The following is a 19,333-nucleotide window of genomic DNA, read 5'->3' as shown; positions in this document are numbered from 1 at the left end:
AACTATTAAACTATCTAGAACCTTCCATCTGATCAATGATTGCCAGTATGGATTCCGTCAGTGTCAATCCACCAGTGATATTCTGGCTTGTGTTAACCATGAATTGTGTTACTGGCTTGTGTTACCCAAACTTTTCCATTGAATTTGTCCATTTTATGGACAAATTCAATGGAAAAGTTTGTTGAAAGTTTGACATTTCAAGTACAACTCCTTGACTTTCAACAAACTTTGCACTTGACATTTCAAAGGCTTTTGATTGTGTTTGGCATAAAGGTCTTCTAAATTAGCTTCCATGTTATGGTTTGACAACTGTTTTTTGTAATTGGGTATCCAGTTTTTTTTCTCTGACCACTCACTGCGAATGATGATAGATTGCTCTCTATCTGTCTGTTGTTGTTGTTTTTGTTGTTGTTGTTCGGTTTTTAGGAGCATTAGCAACTAAGGCTATATCGCTCCAGGGATATGCGGTGGTCATTCCCTGACCTTTCCACATCTTCCATATGTGGTGGTCACGGGCTCGAACCCCGGTCTAATCAAGAAGCGTGTACTACGCACTGCTGCTCCTGCCCACCCAGCTATGGAGGCACCTCTCTCTTTTAGCTTCTTCACTGATGATTGGCGTTCCCAAGGTTCATTTCTTTCTCCCACTCCTATCCATAGTTTTGCTGATGATAGCACATTGTATTCCACTTTCCAGTTTGAGAAACCTTGCCTCCTAGCACAAACAGCCTCAACATGTTGAATATCCATTACCTCCACTACCAATGCTGATCTCCAGGTAATTCTTCATTGGGGCAAAGATAACTTAGTTGATTTCAGTTCTTCTAACTCTCAGTCCTGTGATATACAATCTTTCAATAAGGATGCTTTTATGCTTAACTTCAATGAACTCTGATTTCTAAGCAAGATCATATATCTCTATTGGGGATTATCTTGACTTCTAATCTCTCTTGGCATACGTACATTACAAATTTTGCTTCCTCTGTTTCAAAACATCTGGGTTTCTCTTTTGCTTTTCTTTTCTTCCAAACAGGTGTTCACTCTGTACAACTCGCAAATTCGCCATTCTGTGGAACATTGTTCCCTCACCTGTCCCAGGGAACCCTTCCACTCCTTCATAGAACCAATTTCAACAGCTGCTCTTTCACCACACACTTTTGTGAAAGCCAGCCCATGACCAATCATAAATTTCCGGAGACATTCATTGGAAAACTTAAACTCTTTGATATTCACCGTATTCTCAAGAAATTCAGCCTTAGTTTTTTAATCGATATCTGTCTATTGGAATTTATTTTTGCACTTGTCATCATTAGCCATTCCAGTACCTTTTTTCTAGATTCAGATGATTTGCATTTCATGCCCTGATCCTATCCTGTGAATATCTCTAAGCATTCATTCTTTTTTGATCTTTCAAAGTGATAAACAATCTACCCTTAGGAATGTCAGTCTTAGAACAGAAAGCATTATCTACAGCTTGTAAAATCTTAATTTTATCTGTAATTGGGAAAACTAACTGCCATATTGATAAGTAAGAAGTATATATACTGTATGAAGAAATGAATTTCTAGTCAAAGTTACTTTCATTATGCCAGTGAGTGTGAGAAACCACCAACAAGGGACTTCTCACAGTCAGGCTGCAAGCTGTAGCTTCAGTATCCTTTAATTTTTGAAATGTGAATAAGTAAAAAACAAAATAGAGTGGAAAAACTTTTTGGGTTTTCATTAAAGAATTTGTCTTTCAAGATCATTTTAACAAATGTAAATAGTTTATGGGAATCAGCTGGGATGTACAACAGAGGTTGCTATAACATGCTGGATGCTAAAATGAGGATCCCTATAAAAGTTTTGAGGGTAATTTGGTTTTCTGCAGGTATGGGCATTATAATGCTATTAATATGGCCTAATAGCCACTTATCACTTCTGTGTGAGTATAATATTATTTTCGCTGTGTAGTTTTTACTCAATTATGCCTGTCCTGATTTCTTTATTTATACTGTCAACCAGGTTTTTAATGATATATATATATTTTATTATTTTTTAAAATTATTAATTATATATGTATCTTTCAGATTATGTTGCAGTGGATGGATGGCCTAGAGATGGTTTAGAGTTTGGGCAAGTTGCTGCTGTAACAGTTGACTATAAAGGGAGGATTCTTATTTTTCATCGTGGAAATCATGTGTGGAATTCACTGTATGTATATTTTAATATAGACTTTTATGTTAGCATTAACATTATTGTAGGCATATGATGCAAGAAAGCAAGCTTATATAGCATCAGCCAAAAAAAAAAAAAAACCTTCTATTTCACCCATCCATTCACTCCAAATGTTTGTCAAGTTCTGCCTTGAACTAGGCACCTCCGTAGCCAGGTGGGAAGGAGCAGCAGTGCATAACACACTCTTCTTGATTAGACCGGGGTTCGAGCCCATCACCACCAAATACGGAGGATGCAGAAAGGTCAGGGAATGACCACCGCATATCCTCGAGCAATATGGCCTTGGTTGCTAATGCTCCTAAAAACCAAATGACAATAACAAACTGCCTTGAACTTATTTAAGTTGTCAACCTCCACTATGACAAATGGAAGTTTGTTCCAACAGTCAACCACCTGTTGGCTAAAGGGGAATTTCTGCACATCTATTCTACAATTGTCTTTCCTGAGTTTGAATTTATGCCCCCTCAGATGAGTAATCTGAGCAAGAGGAAGGATCCCATTAGCAATAACTTGCTCAATCCATTCAATGCCTTATACACCTCAATTAGATCACCTCGGAGGTGCCTAGTCTCCAGAAGCTGCAGTTTGCAGAACTTAAGCCTTTGTTGGTATCACTGCACATTATGGTCCTTTTCATTTTACACTACCCTCTGTGTGATACTACACTCAGGGTTGTGTAAAATTAGTATATTACTCTGGGATTACTTCTACTTATATTCATTTCTATGCATTTGTTGCCATTTCTCAGCTCATCTGCCTAATATTTCTAGATCTTGTTGCCTTAGCATCATTGCTGTCATTAATAATAGCCTTCAAATTAATAATTCCTATTAATAATTTAATAGCATTCAAACGTGCACGTGCCAAAGCACGTTACGTTAGACATCAGAGCCAAAAGGAATCTTGGATCAAATTTTCATCTTTCCTTACAATCCCAGATGGCTGCCAATCCCAAAGCCATCTGGGACAAAGTTCGGAAAATGAAGGGCAAATACACCTCACACCCTTCATCGATCCTGGAACATAATGGATGTACAATTGCAGATCTAACTGCAATTGCAAATACTCTCCGGGAGACATTCGCTAAAGTGTCTTCAGAAACATCATATCCCCAGAGTTCCTCGCGATCAAAAAAAAAAAAAGGTCAGAAAAACATCACCTGAAGCTGTCCTCTAACAATTGCAAAGAATACAATCAGCCCTTTACACAGTGGGAGCTGAATACACCTCACACCCTTCATCGGGGCAAATACACCTCACACCCTTCATCGATCCTGGAACATAATGGATGTACAATTGCAGATCTAACTGCAATTGCAAATACTCTCCGGGAGACATTCGCTAAAGTGTCTTCAGAAACATCATATCCCCAGAGTTCCTCGCGATCAAAAAAAAAAAAAGGTCAGAAAAACATCACCTGAAGCTGTCCTCTAACAATTGCAAAGAATACAATCAGCCCTTTACACAGTGGGAGCTGAAAGCAGCACTCTCACTATCCAAGGCGAGTGCTGTTGGGCCAGATGGCATCCATCATGAGATGATTAAACACCTTTCATCGGAATCGTGGATCATTTGCTCTGTCTCTATAATAGAATCTATATTGAAGAGACATTTCCGGACTCATGGCATACGGCAACCATCCTTCCCTTTCTGAAACCAGGAAAGGATCCAAAAATACCAAAAAATTACCGTCCTATCGCACTGACGAGCTGCTAGTGCAAGATCCTGGAAAGAATGGTCAATGCTCATCTTTTGTGGTATTTAGAAGCTAACGACCTCCTTTCCAGGATACAGTGTGGCTTCCAAAGGAATAGGTTAACACTTTACCATTTAATGCACTTAGAAACATCTATACATGATGCTTTTCAGCTCCCACTGTGTAAAGGGCTGATTGTATTCCTCGCAATTGTTAGAGGACAGCATCAGGTGATGCTTTCCTGAAACATGAGCACCAGGTGTCAGTTTTCTTTGATATGGAAAAAGTGTACGACACGGCTTGGAGATATGGAATTTTAAAAGACATATATAACTTTGGTCTTAGGGGACACATTGCCCTCTTTATTAAAAATTCCTTACAGACCGGTCTTTCCAAGTTCGTGTAGGATCCACCCTCTCCCGGCCATTCTGCCAAGAAGAGGGAGTTCCACAAGGATCAGTTTTAAGCGTTACGCTTTTTGCTATCAAAGTTAACTCTATAACTGAACAACTTCCTCCAACTGTAAACAGTGCCCTCTCTGTAGATGACTTTAGCATCTTTTTGCAGTCATACAATATGAGGGTCATTGAAAGACAATTGCAGCATGCCGTAGACCACGTCAACTCTTGGGCAGTGACTAATGGTTTTAGGTTTCTCGCCACAGAAGACTGTCTGCATACACTTTTGTTGCAAACGGAACCTTCACCCTGAACCAGTACTTAAACTCGGACAGGACATCATTCCAGTAGCACCTGAGACAAAATTCTTGGGGCTCATATTCAACAAGAAGTTGACATTTTTACCTTACATTCATCAACTGCAGACAAAGTGTACGAGAGGGTTGAATCTCCTATGCCCTATTTCCTCCAATAAATGGGGAGCAAACCTCTCCACTTTACTCAGCCTCTATCGTGAGCTTGTCCTATCTAAACTGGACTATGGGTCCCAAGTGTACGCATCGGCTAGAAACAGCGTACTTAGATGGCTGGACACAGTTCACCACCAAGCCATCTGTATTGCTACTGGAGCATTTAGAACATCCCCAGTCCAGAGTTTATATGTTGAAGCAACTGAACCACCACTGTCATTCGACAAAAGTAATTATCTTTAAAATATACCTTTAAATTAAAATCCCTGCCAGACAACCCTACATGGACATCCATTTTCAAGCCACGATGGGAAAACCTATATAAAACTCGTCAGACTGCCAACCAGCCATTTGGTATCTGTGTCCAAGATCTGCTCAGAGAGCTCAACGTCATGGTAGACAATGTTGCCCAGTCACCAAGGCAAACCACTTCCACCCTGGCATGCTCGCTTACCATCATGCGACTTCTCCCTTAAAAATTGGGGTAAGTCCATAACTCCATCTTCTGTCTACCACCAACTCTACTTTGCCCACCGGGCCAAATATTCCGACTTCTTGCCTGTCTTCACTGATGGCTCGAAGTCGGAGTTGTCTGTTGGATCTGCTGCTATCTTTCGAGGTCATTCTATATCTGAAAAGATTCCCCAAGAATGCAGTATATGCAGCTGAGTTGTATGCTATAGAGTTAGCCTTGGACCAAATTAAAACCCATAGGTATTAAAGGTGTATGGTGTACACTGACTCTCAAAGTACACTGCAGGCTTTATCGGTTATGAGGTATAATCCTCATCCATTTGTGACTCAGATTCAGCAGATTAGCATTAGCAGAGGCATTTGATGCAAGAAAGCAAGCTTATGCAGCATCAGCCAAAAAAAAAAAAATAAATAAATAAAAAAATAATAAATAAATAAATAAAAAATAGCCACTTCCACTTCACCCCTCTGTTCGTTCGAAATACCTGTCCAGCTGAGCCTTAAACTTATTTAGGCTATCAACTTCCACGACAAGGGATGGAAGTCTATTCCACCAACCGACCACCCGCTGACTAAAGGCAAATTTCCTCACGTCTATCCTACATCTGTCTTTTCTCAATTTGAATTTATGCCCTCTCAGGTGATTATTCTGAGCAAGAGGAAGAATCCCATCAGCATTGAGCATGCTCAAACCATTCAAGGCTTTATACACCTCTATCAGATCACCTCGCTGGTGCCAAGTCCCCAGACACTGTAATTTGCAAAACTTAAGCCTTTCTTCGTAAGAGCACCCCTTTGTTCCATTCACTAATCTTGTTGCCCTTCTCTGTACTCGTTCCAGCATCTCTACATCCTTCTTGAAATGAGGCCTCCAGACCTGTATACAGTACTCTATGTGTGGCCTGACCATTACCTTATACAAGGGAATAATCACCTCCTTATCCCTGCTAGAAAAATTCCTATATATCATCGACAATACACCATGAACTACTCTTGCAGCCTGTCTGCACTGTCAGAAAACTTCATATCTGCCTGCACAACCACCCCCAGGTTCCTTTCATTCTCTACCACTGTCAGAGTTGATACATTGCTCTGGGGTTGCTGTTTCCCATGTGTAGTACTTTACATTTTTCAATGTTAAACTTCATTTGCCACCTCTCAGCCCATCTACTCAACCTTTCCAGATCCTGTTGCAATAGCATAGCATAGTGTCAGTAGTGTCCTTGACAACCCTGCCAACCTTCGTATCGTCTGCAAACTTGGACATTAAGCTTGATATACCATCATCAATATCATTTATAAATACAGAAAACAATAATGGACCCAATACTGAACCCTGAGGGACTCCACTGATAACATTAGTCCACGATGAGCAGTGTCCATTGATTACCACTCTCTGTCTTCTCCCCCTCAACCACCCCTTTATCCATAGCAGCAATTTGCCTCCAATGCCACACTGCTCCAATTTGTGCAGCAGTCTTCCATGTGCAACAGTATCAAAAGCCTTTCTAAGATCCAAGTATATAATATCAAAGTTATTCCCTGCATCCAGTTCTTTTGTGACTGCATCATAGTATCCAATCAAATTGGTCAGGCAAGACTTCCCCTTAACAAAACCATGCTATGTCCGAGCTATAAATGAAGTCTTGTCTAGATGATTCTGCAGTGCTTCTTTAACCAGTGCCTCCATTAATTTTCCTGGAACAGAAGTTAAACTCACAAGTCTATAATTACTTGTGTCAGCCTTTGATCCTCCTTTGTGAAATGGGGTTACATTTGCACATCTCCAGTCCATGGGTACTTCCCCTGAGTCCAAGGAAGCTCTCATAATTATGGCTAAGGGTTTGCTTACTTCCTTTGCTGCCTCCTTTAATATAACTGGATAGATCCCATTCACCCCAGGTGCCTTTCTTGTATTTATCTTCAACAATTTCTCCTCCACTTTACTCTCAGTTATTACAAGATTCTCTAGCTTACTGCCAGAGTTGAATACACCTCTGGCATTCCCCTCGCTGAATGACTCCTCATGTGTGAATGTCGATGCAAAATATTCATTCAGTTTGTTAGCTACCTGAGCAGGATCATCAACAGTTGACCCATCGATATCAAGTGGACCAATCTGATTCATATCCTTCCTTCTAGAGTTTACATATGTAAAGAACTCTTTGCTGTTTTTCTTTGCATCCCTTGCCAAAGATTTCTCGTAATCTGCCTTCGCCTGCCTAACATCCTTTGTAACTTGGTTACAGATCAACTTGTATCTATCATAGGCTTCTGTGTCACTTGTTAATTCGATGTATCCCATGCATTTTTCTTCTCTGCCGTATGTCTCATTAGTTCATCTGACATCCATTTTGGCCTAAACCTTGAACAATATTTCTTAGTTGGTATGTGCTTCCAAGATAAGTTCTTTGAATGCTTCCCATTTTGAATTTGCTATTGGTAACATCATCAGTTGGTCCCACTGTATAGAATTTAAATACTGTCTCAGTCCATCGTAGTCGCCTTTACGAAAGCAATAACCCTTCCCTTTACCCCTAATGGTCGTTACCTCTTTGAGTAAATCCCACTTCAGCACACTGTGATCACTGCCACCTAGTGGGACCTCTATCTGCAGATTCTTAATGCATGAAGAATCACTGCTGTTAATCAAATCAAGAGTATTACTCCCTCTATTTGCCTCCCGAACATGCTGATGTAGAAAACAATCATCCAATAAATCCACAAAAGTCTTGCTAGTGTGTGAGTGACAAGCCCCCAAATTCCAGTCAATATCTGGGAAATTAAAATCCCCCATTATAGGATTCTCTGATTTACTTGCCCACTCTATTTCCCCGTACAGTTTCTTATTATACTCATCAGAGTCATTAGGCCTATATGATGCTAAACTCTCTGTCTGAGTTTTCTTTCGATATTCGTTTCTGCTGGATTCTAAGCCACATTGGGATTGGGGGGAAATGAACTGGCAGATGCTGCGACCAGGTCACCAGAACCCCACAACACTTATTGCCTGTAAGTCCCCTATACAGACTACAGGCAGCTAATACATGCTAAATTACTGTCCCAATGGCAACAATCTTGGCATGAGCAAGTCACAAACAAGCTCTATCAGATAAAGCCTGTAATCTGACATTGGCAGTCTAGTCTGTGCAGGAATCGCAGAGAGGAAGTTGTTTTAGCTCGCCTCTGCATAGGACATAGTCACCTTACACATGCATTCCTGCTGAGGGCAGATGACTCTCCTATGTGTGAGAACTTTTTTGATTGATTTTTTTTGATTTGGTAGTTGTTGGCGCATCGGCTTCTGTGGCCATATTGCACCTCCCAAGGTTTTTGCAGTGCTTTGATCCAAGCCCGAGGCGGGAATCGAACCCGCGACCTTTGGGTTGCCGGGCAGGTACTTTACCCACTCGGCTAGCCCGGTCGGCGTGTGAGAACTGTGACACCTATTTAAGTATACGTCACATTTTAACCGAGTGTCCACGTTTTAGACACGAACGTGATATTTTTCTTACCGATTTTAGTCATCTGCGGATAAAATCAGTCAGATTTTAACCGACAATGAAAATGTGTCTGCAGTTTTTAGCTATTTAAAATCAGTAAATGTTTTTACTCGTATTTAAAATTTAAATTGTATTGTTATTTCTTCTTTGGTATATTTTTTACTTTTATACCTTTTATATCTATGTTATATCTCGACATGGTGGCCTAACTAATTAAGTCACTGAATGTTTAACTTTTTATATATGACCTGGATTTGTTGCATTATAGCCTTAGTTGCTAATGCGCCAATAAAATCCAAATCAAATTCAAATATAAACATTATTCTAAAATTCGACACACCAACTTTCCCATCATGTGCAAAAGCCGGATACCTTAATTGCCTAGTACATCCATACATTCCCAACCCAGTCAGATGTTTAAAGTGTCAAAATTTGGACACTTGCAAACAGTATGCCAAGGGGACACTGTCTGCCCGAATTGCAGTTCCAAAGCTCATACACAAACTGACTGCACTGCAGAAACGCTACAATGCCCAAACTGTAAAGGCCAGCATCCAGCATATTCAAAAAATTGCAAGCTCTGGAGAGTAGGCAAAAAAGATCCAGAAGTACAAAGTCGAACAAAAGGAAGCAAGTTATGCTCAACATTAGGAAGCAAGTTATGCTCAACATGCCAAAAATTATGTATGCTGCAGTGACCAAAAAATACCAGTCAGCGGCAACACAAACGGCAGTAACAGTACCACTATCCATCTCAATTTCTGATTGGCCTCGATCAGTACTATAATTCCCACAATAGTCACCTACAGAACAATATAAAGTAACTTGTGCTAGCAATACTCCTCTAACAGTCCCACCAACTGCTTCTGATACTCTGCCAGAAACTGCAAAATTTGAAGGATCACCACCAAACAATTTAGACCACCATACTCAGCAAATATGGATATTGATACTGGTACCCTACAGGATGAGCCAATCCTAGATTTACATGCTGTTTGTTTGTTATTTGGTTTTTAGGAGCATTAGCAACTAAGGCCATATTGCTCCAGGATATGCGGTGGTCATTCCCTGACCTTTCCGCAATCTTCATATTTGGTGGTGATGGGCTCGAACCCCGGTCTAATCAAGAAGCGTGTGCTACGCACTGCTGCTCCTTCCCACCTGGCTACGGAGGCACCCCAGATTTACATGCAGAAGATGAAATTGTAAAGGCCACAGTTCCACAGTTCATTTCTGCCAGCATTGTATCAATAGTAGCATTCAAATCTGCCACCATTGTTTTCGTATCGATACAGACAATACTGGTAGTTTCTACGTAACTTATTATTATTATCATTAGCCATATATGGTGCAAGGAAGCCTGAGGCTTATGCTGCACCAGCCAAAAAAAAAAAAAAAAAATTTCTGAATTACCCCAAGAGAGAGAGAACAGAAGGGAATCACCAAGAAAAAGAAGAATGATGATATCCAGCTCAGGACCCTGGGTGTGCCAAGCCCATACTCACCAGATGTGAGCCCCTGGGGTCTTTGTAGCAGTATAATCAGTATCGCGCCTCCGTAGCCAGGTGGGAAGGAGCAGCAGTGCATAGCACACGCTTTCTTGATTAGACCGGGGTTCAAGCCCATCACCACCAAATACGGAGGATGCGGAAAGGTCAGGGAATGACCACCGCATATTCCCGAAGCAATATGGCCTTAGTCGCTAATGCTCCTAAAAACCAAATAACAATAACATAATCAGTATCAGCAGAGGATTATAAATCATAAATTATAGCACTACTTACGTGATTTAATAATTTAACTTGTCACGTAGATTGTAATGTAGGACAGTAATAGTCATAAAGCTCTTAGAATTGGTGATTTGGCATAGATAGCTAGTGGAGAGTTCGAACCACGTGGGTGGCAGTGGATAGTTAAATTTATTATCTATTATAACTACTTAGATATTACAACTTAATTTTTTAACTAAATACATATAACGCCTTACATTTTACAAACATAACATTATAAATTAACACATATAACTCAGTTGGAGATAATAGTCGATACTGAAATATATATACAGCTAGGCCTCGCATAACGCTAGTTCGATTAATGCGATATTCAGTTAATGCTATTTGAAAAATGATACCACTTTACACGTTGCAAATTTCCAGTTAACGCAATCTTTTTTTTTATGCGATAGATTTGAAAAAGATTTGAATCGCGCGTTAAGCTTACTGCGAGTCGTACAGTCAATAAACAAACATTTGCCTGCTGCCCATCTCGGTGTGTTCCGTCAACCGTCGGAAGAAGACGTGTTTGTCTCCTGCTAATAAAGTCAATGCAGACTTGCATTTAAAAATTCAAATTTTTAAATGAGCCAGATGAAAATGTTACCCCGAAGGAGATAACGGTAAAAGAATTAGATGAAATCTTTCGTGTCAATAGAACCTCAAACAAAAGATTTGATGCTCTGTGCGATATTTATTTTGCCAGGGCCCAGAAAAGATTGTTGTCGGCTATCGGAAATTGATTGATGAAAAGAGAAAGTCAACACTGTTCAAATATTTCCGCAACAGTAATTTCTTCATTCTGTATTTTATGTCAGAGGTTCCCAAAGTTTCTCGGTTCACAGCGCCTTTAATGTCTCAGTAATTTTTTAAAGGTGCACCAGACCAAAAGAAATACCTAACAGTTTCATTTAGTAGTTATGTCCAAACAACTTAATAAGAAATGCTGAAACTGTGAACTACCTCTAGCTAGTAGTTCGCGCAGTGTCCGACAGATGTCGAGTATCGCTGTGTTTCCCTCGAAAATTTAAAATATTCCGCGGCGCACAGTTTAAGAACCGCTGTTTTATGCAATAAACATTTAATTCCATAATTATTTTCATTATCTTTTACATTATATACAGTTAAAAAGTTATTTAAAAGGTATTTTTAAAATTCTTTATGGACATTCCAGAAGGTCAAGGACCAATTATAATTTTTCCTATTGGTTATTATATTTGATTAACGCGTTTCCGTTTTGCACGATGCACTCGCGTGACGAATTAATCGTGTTAATCGAGCCCCGCCTATATAAACGAGGGGTTTCCGTAAATAAGGTAACACATTTTTTTCTCTCAATGATGTTTAATAATATGAAGTTGAAATTACACACCAGGAAATAAGCGAACATGCACTACTTCTCCACAAAGTCTCCAGTTTTATTGATGCACTTGTCCCAACGATGGATTAGTTTATCAATACCAGTACTGAAGAAGTCCATGCCCACATGCAGTAACCAACATAGCACCGCCTGATGAACTTCCTCATCTGTGACTTTCCTGAAATGTGCTTTTTCAGAGGGCCAAACAAATAGAAGTCTGAAGGCACTAAGTCTGGGCTGTAGGGGGCATGTGACAGAATTTTCCAATGATTACGGCGCAACTGCTCGTGATTGGTGTGGGCTGTGTGTGAAGTTGCATTGCTGTGCAACAAAATCACGCCACTTATCAGGAGCCCTGGTCATTTGCAACGAATATCGGCTTTCAGTTTTTCCAATGTTGCACATTAAAGCTGTACATTGATTGTTCCTCCCTTTGGCAATAAATCCACCAACAGAACACCTTGGTAATCCCGTCTAATATCTGATGGAATATTAGAATAGACAATTGCCTTCTTCGTTAACTAAGCAAAAGTAATAGTCATCACAGTAGTTTTTAGGTTTGTGGCAAATCATGAGGAACTGCAAATGGTATAGCTTTCTTTTTACTATTTTTCCACAATCTCAATGCTTCTACACAGGTTCTTCAAACTTTATGTGGAGGCCATTGTTTATCTTGGTCACAGAGTTTGACTCCAAATTTAAGCATGAGACACATTTTTTTTTAATTTTGTAATATCTTGTCTTTTGCTTGAGGAGTACATAACATAACAATATTAATATTATAATTTTTACAATATAAATTTGGATTGTTCAAACACTTTCACGAAGAATTTTACTCACTTTTCTGCACAAGTTTGACACTATAATCTCAAAAATGAATGCTGTAAAGGTCAAGAAACAAATGACTGAAGGCAGTATTGTCAACATGTGAAGATTTATTTTACAAATTCCCAGCATTTACTCCTAACTTAATACATTCAATAATGCCACTCGTGGCATCAACTTATGTTATTTGTTCAAAAATGGTATGTGATGGAAAAAAACAAGTAATATTTCTGAAATCAGCATAAAAAAACTAAGTTAAAAATAGCATTGAAAACCATGCAGAGTGGTGTTATTTTTGTACGGCAACAGCATCAGGTAAGCATGCAAAGCAGTACTCACTCTGTGCACTGGGAAAAAAAAAAAAAGGAAAAAGGAAAAATGAGTAAGAGCCTTTTGCACTCACAGAAGCCTTTGAACCCTTTCTATATCTTCACACTACCCAATTATTCTTCAAAAATAAGAAGCCTCCCAAAGTAAGTGGCATTCAACTCAAATATGATTGTGTGCGCATGGGCCTCAATTTCAATAAATATGTCCAGTAGCTGACACATCCTCTCCACTTCAAACACATCTCGTATACTTTGATGATTTCTTTCAATTGTGGAATAAAAATATCAAACAGTTAGATGTAGCCCTTTCTTCTAATTTTTCATACTATTGCCAAAATATGAATTATTCTAAAACAGAAAGGTGGTGCAGCTGTGATTCTGCCAGGTTCTAACTTTTCCCAATAACTCCCACTGGAATTTAGGTAAATTGAGGAACTTTGTTTTATTTCTATCCTTAGAGACATAGATAAACTCTTGCTTTCACAGACCATATATATATAGAGGCTTATTAAGTGTGTACATGCCCTTCAGTGTGCTTGCTTTTTTGCTCATCTTATGTTGCAAAAAAATGTGAAGCTCATTAATGCATTGATATCTTGCTTAAATAAATTTAAAGAAGAACTAGACAAACTATTGGAGGGAATGAATAGGTGAAATGGGAAGTGCCTTTTTTTTTTCTCTTGTTTTTTTGCTGATGCTGTATAAGCTTACTTTCTTGCATCATTTACCACTACTAATGCTAATGCAGCTTCATATTATTAATCAGCCAGTTTGATTTTGTTGGATCCCTAGTCATGCAGAAATTCTAGGAAATAAATGCACAGATTATAATGCCACAAATACTGTTAATCTTATCTTGTCTTTCTTCAAATTCCATATACTGACATTAAAATAGCTTTTACATGTCAGTCCAATAATAGATTAAAATTTTTAAAGTCAAAGATGAACCTAAACAGTAAATATTTAACTCACAACCAAAAAGAAAAGAGGAATAATTCTTGTTCATATTAGACACCTTATGCATAGCTACTAGAGATGATCCACTGCACTGCATGAACTGTGAAAAGCAATTCAGTTTGGCACCTAATTACGTAGTATCTGATTGGTTAAAATTTCAGCATTGGTGAGTTTTTTTACTTTCCTAAAGAGGATAAATTAATATCTCTTTATTCTCCTTGTAGGAGACATGTATTTTATAAGAGCTGTAATAGGCATATTATGGCCATGACTGCTATAATGGTCCAATAAACTCCCAACAATAATAATGACAACAACAACAACAAAAGGGATTGTTGGCTTCTGTAAATATCTGGGATACAGTATCTTGGTGAATTCCTTCCAAACTCTTAATGTCACTTCTCATTACAGTGAAATGTAAAAGAATTAAAATGAATTGTCACTTCATTGCCTATGGTGTTGACACCTTTAACAAGAAATTCAGTAGATGCTCAAACCAAAAATAAAATTGAATTATTTGTGAATTTGACCCATTACATTAGTTTCTTTTATGTTGATTACTTTCATTTTTATTATGTCAACATGTTTGTTTTTTCCAGATTTTTGTAAACCTTTCATGCAAAAAAAAAAAAAAAAATTTCCTTTTTTTTTTCTTTTTTTTTTTTTTTTTTTTTTGTGGCTGTAATTGAATTTATATATTTAAAACACTATTTCTCATAACTTTTTGTTTTAAAAAAATACTTTAATATATAATATTTTAGGATATAATTTTATAGATGGATATTTGTAGATTATCAAAAATTTTTAGAAAATATGACACTTGTATAGTATCTCATATTTTAACAAACATTTCAGGTCTTTTGGTCCAGATAACAAATATAGATTAAGTAATCAAGGTCCAATATCTGCCCATCCAGTGATAGTTCTAGACTCAACTACAGGTCTTGTCATACAGAAATGGGGAAGTAATTTGTAAGTATAGTATTTAAAAAAAATTACTCTAGGAAAAAGATCCTCTGTGGTAATCAATCTTCCTAATTTTCATTGAAAGTAAAATGAGTTCTCAATAGTTGCAGTTCTACTATTTTGTTATGTGAACAGCAGCATCCATTAATACTAATTAATGAACACTTTTGTAATATATTTGTCCAAATTCAAAAATGATAATTTTTTTTAATCCTTCAGTTCTGAAAATAAATAATCTCAGAATGAAGATCAGCTCAGTGAGCAACCTGAGATATTTATTTGCCATGTTGTCATTTTTGGCATAGTTAAAAAAATAAAAAAAAAAAACTGATCTGGTTAGAAAAAAAATCCGTAATATAAATAACTCAGTAAGAACTGAAATAAAAGCATATGAAGACTACATTAGTTTTTAAACTGTAGCAGAACAGTAGGAAATAGTTACAAATATAATGCTATGATTGAATATTTCAGTATAAATGCAACAGCATGTGGCAATGGCAGATACCATCTTAGTGTACAGGATCAAGGCTGTAAATCAAGTTGGGGGGGGGGATCATAAAATATATCTTTTCTGACCAGTCTTATCCATAGTTTTTCTGGAATAGCATATTGCATTCCACCTTCCAGTTTGAGAAACCTTGTCCTGCACAAACAGCTCCAACTTCTCAAATATCCACTACCAGTTAAATGCTGATCTCCAGTTAATTTTCCAGTGAGACAGTGGCAACTTAATTAATTTCAGTCCTATCATATATCTCTCACAAAAAGGTTTCTTATGCTTATCTTTAATGACAAGATCCTATATCTCTATTAGGGATCACCCTTACTTCTAATCTCTCTTGGCATAAGCACATCAAAAATATTGCTTCCTCTGCAATATTTGTGATATACTCTGAGCAAATTCTAAAAAACTGGTCTTTCTCTTTTGCTCTTGGCATTACTTTTCTTCTAAATAGCTAATCACTGTGTACAAATCTTAAGTCTTCCCTACCAATATTGATGCCATGTTTGAGGTGGTGCTCCATAACCTCCTTCAGGCCTCTAGAATCCATTCAAAAGAGGATATAAATGCCCTCTTTAGGTTAATTAATAACCCATCTCTTACAAAGTCTTTCCGCTCTCTGTCACATTTAAAAAAAAAAAAAAGGCATGCAGTAGAAACATTGTTTTTTTATAGATACTTCCACAGACAGTTTTTCTGAATTGGCTTCTATATTCCCCCCTCTCTTCCAAATTCTGGACACCTGCCACAACCAGTTAGAATCCTTTTACTAACCAGCTTCAAACTCACAGAACCAACCTTTCTTCTTCCTCATTTATTCCTTCAACTTCTGTCTTCTAGAACATCCTTCCTTCCTGAAAATTAAAATCTATAGAAATCATGTCTAATATCAACAAGTATCTTCTTTTATTTTCTCAACCTTCAGCCCACACATGGTACTAAGTAGTAAGTTTGGGGGTTTTCCTCAAAAAAAAAAAAAAAAAAAAGGTTTGGAAATGTGTGTATAAATCCCATCAGTGAGTCAAAGATTCTTGAAAAGGCTTATTCATTTAGACTGTAATGAGCCAATTCCAGGTGGGAAGAATAGGTTTTTCAGCATCCACAGTGTGCAGATTGATTCATAACATAACTTGAATTGACATAATACATTACTTTTTTTTTTTTTTTTTTTTGTACTCGCTTTTTCCCATGATATATGGGGTCAGCGTTTTTTTTTTTTTTTTTTTTATTGTTTTGGCATGAAATTTTTGCGGCTGGATGCCCTTCCTGACGCCAACCCTCACCCTTTATCCGGGCTGGGGATATGCAGTTGTCATTCCCTGACCTTCCGCATCCTCCATATTTGGTGGTCACGGGCTCGAACCCCGGTCTAATCAAGAAGCGTGTGCTACGCACTACTGCTCCTGCCCACCTGGCTACGGAGACGCCTCACATAATACATTACATTGTGAAATGGATTTTTTTTTTTTTTGAAACCACTAAATTCAAAAGGTATTGGAACCTATACTACTACTACTACTACTCTTATTGTGCAGAGGTTGAAAGTTCGAACCTCGGGCTAATCAAGAAGCGTGTGCTACGCACTACTGCTCCTGCCTACCTGGCTACGGAGGCACTTCACATAATACATTACATTGTGAAATGGATTTTTTTTATGAAACCGCTAAATGCAAAAGGTATTAGAACCTGCACTACTACTACTACTACTCTTATTGTGCAGGGGTTGAAGGTTCTCACCTTCAACATTAGACTGATATTAGACTAGAATTTCTGGGAAATACATATGAAGTAAAGTTGTTCCAGAAAACAAAAGTTGAAGGATTAAATGCATAAGAGAAAAAATTAATGACCATCACTTACAAAGTCTTTCTACTCTCTATCTCATAGTCATTCTATTTCTGGGGCATACCTTTTCTGTAGTTACTTCCATGGGCACTGTTCTTCTGAATTGGCTTCTATAATCCTCCCCTCCCTTTTCTCTTCCGAACCAGTCTCATCACATATCGCAACCAGTCAGCATCCTTTTACCATCCATAAGTGTGGAGTTGCACAGTAAATAGATGCTAACTGGTTGCAGCATGTGTTTGGACTGATTCGAAAGAGAGTAGGGGAATTACAGATGCCACTTCAGAAGTATAGTGCCCAGGGAAGTATATATAGAAAAGAGCATGCAGTAGAAACTGAATGTCTGTGAGAATGAGAGTAGAGAGAGAGAGAGAGCTTTGTAAGAGACAGGTCATTGATTAACCGTAATTGCCCTTTTTAGAATGGAGTCTAGAAGCTTGGGAAAAGTTTTGAGAGCACCACCCCAGATGTGGGAAGAATATTTCATAGAAGAGCAGGTTTGAGATTTGTACACAGTGAGTAGCTGTTTAGAAGAAAAGGAATGCTGACAATGAAAATGAAAACCCAGTTTTTTTTTTAATGCTGAGGAACAGTATTTTCTATGTTCTTTAGAAGGATTTTGATTACTAAGTTATCTTTCCCCTCATAAAAAAGCCTGGAGATCAGCATATAAGAAATTGGTGGCAGATATTTGAGAAGGTTGAAGCTATTTGTACAGGACAAGGTTTCTCAAACTGGAAGGTGGAATGAAGGTGGAATGCAGGGAGCTATCATCAGCAAAACTGTTGAGTTAGTGTTTCTAGTCAGTGGAAGAAGGTCCAAGAGTACAAGAGGTAAAGAGTGGGAGAAAGGAATGAAATTTGGGTAGTTACCACCATTAGTTGAAAAGTTAGAAGACAGAGCCTTCTACCATCAGCTAGTGAGCAACCAGTGAGATGGCTATCCAACTGCAAAAAAATACAGTTGGCAATCTGTAAGGTGGGCCCTTGTGTAAAAGACCCTTTTTCCTAAAAAAAAATTTAAATCCTTAGAAATGTCATGAACAACTGCTTGAGTTTCATTACATTTTACCATTGAATTTGTCCAAAGGTGAGTAACATAAGCCAATATCACCAGTGAATTGACACTGGCAGAATCCATACTGGTGATCATTGATGGAAGGTTTTGAGATAAAGAGTTAGTATTTGATGGATCTCTCCATTATTTTACAAAGAGTAGAGGTAACTACAAATCCATAGGATTTGTCACTCTTTTTACTGCCTGGATATGAGCAAATGTCCAAGCAGAAGGAAACACACCAGTGAAATAAGAAAGTACTTTGGTACTGCTGACGAGGCTACTAGGAGACGGTCGTGTTCAAAGCCGCTAAGTGGATTTTTCTTATTTATTGATTTGAAATTATTGTTTTTCTAAAACTTTTGATTTAAATTTAGTAGTATAACATTATTTTGTGATTTTCTGATTATTTTGGTGTATTTATTCTTTACTCGGCCTTGTAATTGCATAAAAGTATCGGTAAGGGTATCCACATGTTTGCAACTCCGCTGAACGAGAAGTTCTTTAGCCATATTTAGCCGCTTGATTGAATATTTTTTACATCGAATTATTTCTGTAAGTAGCTTATAGACCTAGTAAGGATCATTAGTTTATTCTGAATTGAGACAGCGAGATTTGAAAGTTAATTAATACTTAAGTGTCCGTAAATTTACCGTTCGTAACTTTCCCGCCTTTGTGATACGATAGTTATATACCGTACTAGATAGCGTTAGTTGAACTTCGTTAGCAGTTAAATTGTACTTTTAAATAAATACATATAACGACTTAGATTACAAACGTAATATAATTAATTATATTTAACATAATTAATAACATAACATAATTAATTATAATTAATTAATAAATTAATAGAATCATGACTCAGACCAGAGCAGCAAAGCAAAAGGCTCAAGCTAATGGAAGTGCTGTGGCTCAGAGCAAAACTGAGGGGGGGGGCAGTTGTCCTCTGACTCACAGCCTTATA

General features: G+C 37.9%; 1 protein-coding gene across 3 annotated transcripts in view; it reads left to right on the top strand.

Moving 5' to 3' along the window:
- The window catches only part of LOC150086985 (peptidyl-glycine alpha-amidating monooxygenase B-like), a 627,331-nt gene that overhangs the window by 389,112 nt on the left and 218,886 nt on the right, over positions 1-19,333 (top strand). For all 3 annotated transcript variants that reach the window (XM_090372880.1, XM_090372878.1, XM_090372879.1), the window contains 2 exons: positions 2,070-2,193; positions 14,856-14,972. In XM_090372880.1, coding sequence (XP_090229006.1) covers positions 2,070-2,193; positions 14,856-14,972 — 241 coding nt within the window. The remainder of the gene's footprint in view (positions 1-2,069; positions 2,194-14,855; positions 14,973-19,333) is intronic.

The sequence above is a fragment of the Mastigoproctus giganteus genome, chromosome 4, assembly GCF_048544385.1.
Source record: "Mastigoproctus giganteus isolate SK-2022 chromosome 4, ASM4854438v1, whole genome shotgun sequence".
Taxonomy (NCBI): domain Eukaryota; kingdom Metazoa; phylum Arthropoda; class Arachnida; order Uropygi; family Thelyphonidae; genus Mastigoproctus; species Mastigoproctus giganteus.
This window is presented reverse-complemented; position numbering and strand designations above follow the sequence as displayed.